Source organism: Opisthorchis viverrini, assembly GCF_000715545.1.
Source record: "Opisthorchis viverrini unplaced genomic scaffold opera_v5_177, whole genome shotgun sequence".
Lineage (NCBI taxonomy): Eukaryota > Metazoa > Platyhelminthes > Trematoda > Opisthorchiida > Opisthorchiidae > Opisthorchis > Opisthorchis viverrini.
Genome location: NW_008751830.1, coordinates 343,773 through 351,525, shown reverse-complemented (window position 1 = coordinate 351,525; position 7,753 = coordinate 343,773). Strand labels below are relative to the sequence as shown.

General features: G+C 45.9%; 1 protein-coding gene across 1 annotated transcript in view; it reads left to right on the top strand.

Annotated features, from left to right (window-relative positions):
* Positions 1-7,753, top strand: part of T265_07502 (hypothetical protein) — a gene marked incomplete at both ends in the record, with an annotated part of 73,672 nt that overhangs the window by 48,996 nt on the left and 16,923 nt on the right. The window contains one exon of the mRNA XM_009173039.1: positions 4,690-4,964. Coding sequence (XP_009171303.1) covers positions 4,690-4,964 — 275 coding nt within the window. The remainder of the gene's footprint in view (positions 1-4,689; positions 4,965-7,753) is intronic.

Genomic DNA, 7,753 nt, shown 5'->3' with positions numbered 1-7,753 from the left:
AGTCTGACCTGCTCGGCTGCAGGGGGTTGGCCTAACCCGAGGGCGCAGGGAATAAGGCATTACTGTCTCATTCCTGATGCGGCTGCGCACAGCAGGTGCCTTTTGAGCAGCACCGGGCTCTTTAGTTTTAAAAGTATTTCGACCATATCGGATAATGCGCCGGCGGTCACGGTCAACCGTTGGGCGATCGGAGTGTGCGGTTTCTGGGGCCGACCTTTTCTAACCCGTCCTTCCTCGAGGGAAGGCAGCATCGCTGCTTCCATAAATATGGACATGCCGGTCGCATGGGGGAAACACCTTACTGCCTTCACACTCCTTTCGCAGAGGATAGTACGACTTTACCCCCAGACCGCCGGGTAGTACGATTACTCGTAGTACGGGGTCTCACTGCTCTTGGTCTGGCTGCTCCCCTTTGGCCTTCCCGGCATGGTTTCACCTTGTGGAATGACGTTCCAGCTAGTGTAGCCCGCGGGATAATTGCAGCCCTCAACCTCGACCACCACTCCAAGGTGGCATCTTCAGGTCGGGATAAATGTCTAGCATGAACCATGTAACCACTGGTGCCATCATTTCAAAACCACAACGTGTGTTTATGCACTTTGGAGTTTCGAATATCATTGTCTCTGATAACGGCAGTGCATTCAAGCCCGTTGAATTTTCGGCTTTCTGTCAAGAAAATGACATACGACACGTGCGACCACCACCGTTCCATCCACAATTATATGGCCAAGTTGAAAGATTTATGGACACTTTCAAACGAGCACTCCTAAAACTCAGAGGGGAGGGGACTACACCTTAAATCATCGAGACATTTCTGCTGAGCTACAGAGTGACACCAAATGTTAACGCTCCACATACTGAGTCCCCAGCGGATGTACTTGTGAGCCGGGAGACCAGTTTACGTCATCCATTCAACACCACATTCGCCAACCGATAGAAACACAAATATGGAAGTTCAGTTCAACCGATATCACGGTGCTGCAACGTATACCTGGCCAATCTGTGATAAAAAAAGACTATCGTGGTGGTGTGGAAAAGTGGACACAAGGTATAATTGTGCGCCCTGCTGGAAAAGTTGTCTATGAGGTAAGCGTGGGCTCTTTTATTTGGGTCCGCCATGTCAATCAGCTATGCTCTTCCTGTCTTCCAGCGACAGTTACATCCGATCCTGTTTCCCCACTTGAGATTCTTTCTCGACACATTTAAATTAGCTCAATAGCCTGAATCTCCCGAGCCGATGAGCAAATCAGGGGTTTCCAAAAGTTTCGTACCTAGATGGGCTGACTTAATACAAAGGCCCGTCATACCAATGCAACTATACCCACAACAGCAGTCCTATGATCGAGTACTTCAACGAGGGGGTGTTAGGAGGACTGCACTCAAACGAACAAATCCACGTTGCTAACACTTTGCCTTTTATACTGAAACCTTTTTTTCCATATTTCGGCCTTTCATTGACATCCTATTGAACTGTTAGCTCTTTTTATATTCTAGTTCAGTTGAATTCCATATTACGGAATGATCCACTTGTTTCGGGTACAACTTCCTTAAAGTTGTTTGTCTTCTCCATTCTGGTGTACTGACCAGTCTGACTGATACATCGTCAGAGGCCATAGCACTCTCAAATCCCAACTTTCGTTTGAGCATCTTGTTTTGGGGGTGTTCCAGAAAACGATTGTGGTTTCTTCAAAGTCAGTAAAGAATTATCAGTGTTCCTAGAAGCAATCGTAATACTCACTTGTTTATCGCATTCTGTTACTGGCCTCAGGCATGTCATTTCCAATCTAACTGACTGCTTTGTCCACCTCCGCGTAATTCAACGCGCATTTCCGAACTTTGCTCCAATCAGGGAGATCGGACCCTGTTTCCGATGTTTTTACCTCACTCCAGTCTGTCTTTTTTACACTAAATAACGCCGCTATCTGTTCGCTTTCCTCACCTTGGTCAAGTACTCCCCCCGCATCTCGGCGTTGCTTCGTTCCAATAATTTTATGCCGAACAACGCGGCTTTCAAAAGGCTGTAATCTCGTTTACTTCCGTGCACTTCTGTTTGTTTATTGGCCCCATTAGTACGCTTTCCGAACTGACTAATTAATTATCCTCAATAAGTGGTGTGATTGGCCAAGCATTGCGACTTTGGGCAAGTCGGTCGCTCTCATATTCTTATCGAGTGGGCTCCGTCCTGCGTGACCGTCTTCACGTTCCACCTACAGCGAAGGAAGTGTTAGTCGGTCAACTTGATCTATTCTCTTGTCTGTAAGCATTAACTCATTGTTTCTGTCCCGTCAGTCCACCAAGGCTGCCATTCACTGAAAGGTGTTCATTTCAGCCCACTGTGACCGAATATTTGCTCACTCAATCCACTGCCCCAATTTATGTGCCTGTTAGCACCCCCACTTTTTGGAAGAGTGCAAGTACACTTTTCTCATCCCACTTCCTTCTTCAGTTCTCTGTTATTTGTTCGCCCGCTGAGCTCTGATCTTATGACAGTGCGATTTAATTTGACTTCTTAGTCGAGGCCACTAAGCTGATAGGGCAGGCAGCTGATGTGCTGCCGAAGTGTACTGTTGGTATGCCGAAGCTAAGGTTAGGAATTGCAAATAGTGCTTAAAAACGTACAGTGTTGAACATGTCTCCAACTCTAGATGTAGCCATGTAATCGTGGAGCAAGTAGAAGGAACAATCGCTCGTGACTTCGTTTTCTGCTGTCAAGAGAGGTTGCATTCCACAAAAATGGTTGTCAAAGTCACTTCGGAACACATGAAGACTAGGGGCCAAGTCATGTTTCTTGTGGTGGACACTGGATTGCCGCAAACAAATCTATGGTAAGGTCAACTCGATCAGTTGGGCGCGAGGTAGCCCAGTGGTTACTCTCCCTTGTTAATTTGTTTTAGTGGTGGACTTCACAAACCACGTGGAGACCTGGTTTTACTTAGAGCCTTTGGCTGTACTCAACTAGGTCTCCAGGTCTTGCCAATCAGACTGTCGGGTCGTTGTAGAATTTGTGGTTAAAGAAACTTGGGTCCAACAGTCAACAAAACCTAGCTTGCGGATATCCGCTGCTCTTAGAAGCATTATTTTCAGGTGTAGTTCACTATCCCATGTATTACTGCGCTGACGACCTTCACTGCTGCCCTCTGGTCAGCCAAATGGCAAGGCACTTTTGGAACTCAGGTCGTCATTTGACCGTACATAGTTTTGTGGCGAGACTTGCTAAAAACCGGCCATGTTGTTTTTGAAACTACAACAGCTATCTTCTAGTTTAGTCAAGACGAGTGGGGAAATAAGGCACAAGACCGGTCTTTTTTTCGCTGTCTTTTGGCTCTCGTCGAATCTTTATCAAGCTAATTACACTGCTTCGATTACACCGGGACATCTGATTTGCTGCTTCAAAGACACTTAATGAGACACCGGAAACAATTAGGTATAACTCTGAGTAATGAGTCGTCAGTGGTAACGGTCACATATTGGGAAACACCCTAGTAAATAGCTGGCATTTCAAAAGCTTCCTTCGTGTGAATGGACACTGTGTTTGAGCACAGTCAGTTCATAGTATTCTACATCTTGTTGGCTCATTAAATTAGAAACATCAATCAGCAATGGAAGGTACCCAAGTTCAGGTGTCTACTTATGGACGAGTATATATACCGTATATGGATACGGTCGTGCATGTGTCCTTCAAATGATGTGCCACTCTTTCTTCGATAGCGCGTTTTCGGCTTCGCTATTATCCACTGTGTTGAAAATGTGGCTGAATTCCCCGCTTTTTGGTTTCTTTTTTGGCGGGTGTCGCCTCCATCTCTTCCTTTTGACCGCTCCGCTTGAGCAATTTTCTATAGTACCGACGTCCTTATTGTCCTATTGGCTCGCCTGGAAAGTAACTTGTTTTTGTATGTTTTAGAACTGGGCATTTTAGTCAGTTTTGTTATCACTTGATATGTGCCACTCCAGGATATCTATCTATAATTTGCAATGATATCCCTGAGAATCCGTAAAGATGTTACGGTGTGTTGTGGCTTGGTAAAGAAGTTCTGGTTTCCTCCGCTCAAGACACAACAGCCCTTCCAAGTGGCTTGACCCAAACCTACATTTTGGCTTCCGTGGGCGCTAATCACTTCCCGTTCAAGTGTATTTGTATCTCAAAGTAAATCGTGACGCTCATAGTGGCGGCACTTTACTTTTTCTGAACCTTGGCTGCTCTGCGCCTTTAAACAAGTCCACTCTGCAGTTATTTCTAAAATCTTCTACGGATCACGTTCTTGGCACCAGTTGGCTAGTTTAGTCGACTACAGTGTGTCACCCACCGGTCTGTGTTGGGAAATGCTTGCAGTCGCACATTCTCAGCCATTTGGAGTTGTGGACTAGAAATAAGTTCTAGATGGAGCTGAAAATTGACCAGCTTCTCCATATTGACTCAACTTTTAGGGATGCTGAACCTCTCTGGACACCTTATTCTCTGTCCACTAGGATGTTCCCGCCCTTCAATTGGCATGGTAGTTGGACACCTAAGGGTTGTTACAGCTGAACAACTTTTATCTTTTGCCTAATAATCTCAGACATGATATTTCAACAGACCACCAAAAATGCAAACGTATTCTTCTTTTTCTGCTTAAGCCGACCACTTCAGTTATGTTTGTATCCCATTTTACTTCATCCTTTGGCCGTTAAAAAATCCCTCTTTGTTCCCAGACGATTGCTTCATGATAGTAACCTATTCAGGGAACTCGTCAAAACCGCAGCCTCTTTGGTACCTCCACACCTTCAGAATAAGTTTCAATCTACAATAGCATCTGACATGGATCAACGACTGTCAATGTTTTCTGCAGACTCCGCGACCGCTTATTGGGCTCTTGGTGGAAACGCACCCGTGATGGCTGTGCGTTTGGCACGAGAAGGTGCAGAAGTATCCCTGGCAGCTAGACTTTCTCCTATGGAACTGGAGCAGTTACCCAGGGGGATAACGCGTAAGTACTTCATCTAACTACATCATAAACCAAAGGCGTCAGAATCAATACTACGACTGCTTACTTTGAGACAGTCTCTGTATTTCTCAGCAGCTGAAATTGCACTGTGTAACTTAGTCCTCTCGTCCCATCCAGCGCTTGCTGTTGGTTATTCGGGCGGCTTGGAGGGTAATATCACACTGGTCATGAGAGCCTACAGGTGGTCCTGGTTCTAGTAGTCCAATACGCACCCAGGCGAATAAAGGGGCCTAATCAGTAGGTCCAAGTGTAGATGTGCGGAGCTGCTCTCAGATTAGTTTTGCGTATATAGACTACATGGCCTCGGAGTTCGATTGCACCGGGTAGTCTTGGTAGTATGCCCAGGCGTACCAACCACGACCACCGCCCAGCGCAAAATTTGGATTTCTCAGGAGCTTATCGGCATACTGAGATAGCTTTTCTGACCACAGTAATATTCAGAATCCCAGTACGCGGAATATCAACAAAGTGTATATAATGGTTAACCTATCGTCCTCTGAGTTTCAGCTGACATCGTTATTTCCGTCTTGGTCTCCGTCCTTGTCGTTTTTTTGGGAATTCAACGGTATTTAGCTGCACATCCTCATTACGGGTATACTTTTTGCTATTGGGAAAGCTACCTTAATAAGTATATGCTCTGGCGAAAAGGATCAGGGACCTACCTGTTGTCTCTCAGGTTGGATTTGGACTGATGCAACCCGTTGGCACCATTCACAGCACCGAGCGTCTTACTGACCCTTCAGAGCCGCCGCCTGGCGGTCACTGCTCTAAATAAATCCGTCAGAGACATTCACCCATGTTCGTTAAAAGACACACCCTTTTACTTAGTTGCTTTAGTCACCTCGATAACAGTCAATGGCTTGGGACAAACGAACTGCCCTTCTTTGATTTCAGCTGTTTGCTTGCTGATACAATGCATTGTAGCGTTACGCATGAACATTGGCCATGTCGATCCCTCCTTACTTGTTCGAGTTGTACGGTTGTCACTTCTTTTTTGTCAATGAATGTGATACTGTGACACTGCTCTCCTTATATATCCACCTATTCGGAGAGTATACTGTGCCCTACACACCAAACGAAATGGGGAAAGGCCACTGCTCGCGTCTAGTTATGTGTACTGACTTTCAAACATAGACTCCATCACCCCAAGAAGGTCTTCCTAATTACTCTTTTCTCAATAATCGCCGGACCTCAGTTCGTACTCCAGAATTTCATATTCCAAGCCATCATAATAGAATCCAGTGCGGTGCCCTTTTAATTAATCGCTTGATTTCTGTTTGCTTTCACTTTTCCTAAAGCCTTGCACGTTGCCTTTAAGTGTACGGCGCTCGAGCATTTCGTTCTGTTTTGGAAACACCCAGTTGAGCAAAACACGTGTGCGGTTGTGATCGGTCTCGCATGCCAAACACTTTAAATTCCTATCGCTATGATTAGCATGTTATCTATCAGCTGACTAAAGCACCTGATCGTGGATGCAACCTAGGTGGCTTAACACGGACATCAGAACAACCGAACCTGGGTGTGGCATTTAAATAGCTCGAATCCGGTGGACGAGTTTCACGACGGTTTTTGTTAATCGATGTCGGAAACCAGAGCTGGTCAGGAAACATTTCCGTCCTTCGGAGATAAATGTCTCGTTCTATCCCCGATATTTTTGGAATTTCAATATTGCCTGCTAGTTAGCGAGATTGTTCGCGCCAGTCTAAGAGTGGTAGGAGCCGATAACCGTGTTGTGGCGAATGACGATATAACGCACCGTAGGGACCGCTGAGTAGGGTGATGATGGGGCTAGAGTTGCGCAAAGTTTGTCGCATCTAGACACATATGCAGACTGGGCGTGACATTATCAATGTCCTACTTATCTAAAGTAGGATATTTATTCGTTCAGTGTGACTACGTTACCTGACGTGAACGAGCCGGTCAGATCAACTAGCCAAGTGTAATATCGAAAATCCAACGTCGCGTTTAGTACAACGGTACCTACCTAGACTGCCTCGCCTGTCTGTCTAGCTTCCTGAGAATCTCAGTACACCATAGATGAGACAAATGATCACAAATCACGATAAGAGTAATATGATATGAGTCAGCTGACTGGACCGCCATGATCAGTTTGTTCCCGTGAGAGCATGTACCCTAACCCTCGTTGAGGTACTCAAACATCATACCGCGTCCAGATGAGTGATGTATCCTTTGTGATGCAGGTTAGCCCATTTTATTGGTTTACTGAGTAATCGAATCTAGGGACTGATTTCTGGCTATGCCGGGTGTGATACGCATTTGGCTGATTATGCGCGCTGGTGTAGTGATCAAGTTGAATGATGTTTCGCCACGATCACTTGACGGTATCGGAGACATGTACACGGGTTGATGTTGTTGTTGCGACCTTATCGTGATTGTCAGTTTGGCTTATCATATGCTTACTGTTGTTTTCGTAATCCAGTTGGTCAATTACTCGAACCGGCGGATTCACGGAAGAGTTGAATTGTTGCACCTCTAGTCACCGTTATCGCACAACGTTGACATCTTCAGCTGCTCGCACAAAAGCACTATACCATTGTTAGACCAGTCTGTCTACTGGAGCTTGGTGCAGCCTAGAGTGGACAGTCCCGATGTTCTCGCGAAAGACGATATTTTCATCTGCAGCCTAGAACAGTCCCGATGTTCTCGCGAAAGACGATATTTTCATCTGGATGGGGAAAGCCAGAGCAGCTTTTGTGAACCTGCGTTACTTACCTCGCAGGCGTGACATCAGCTTCTCTGTCAAGGGTCGA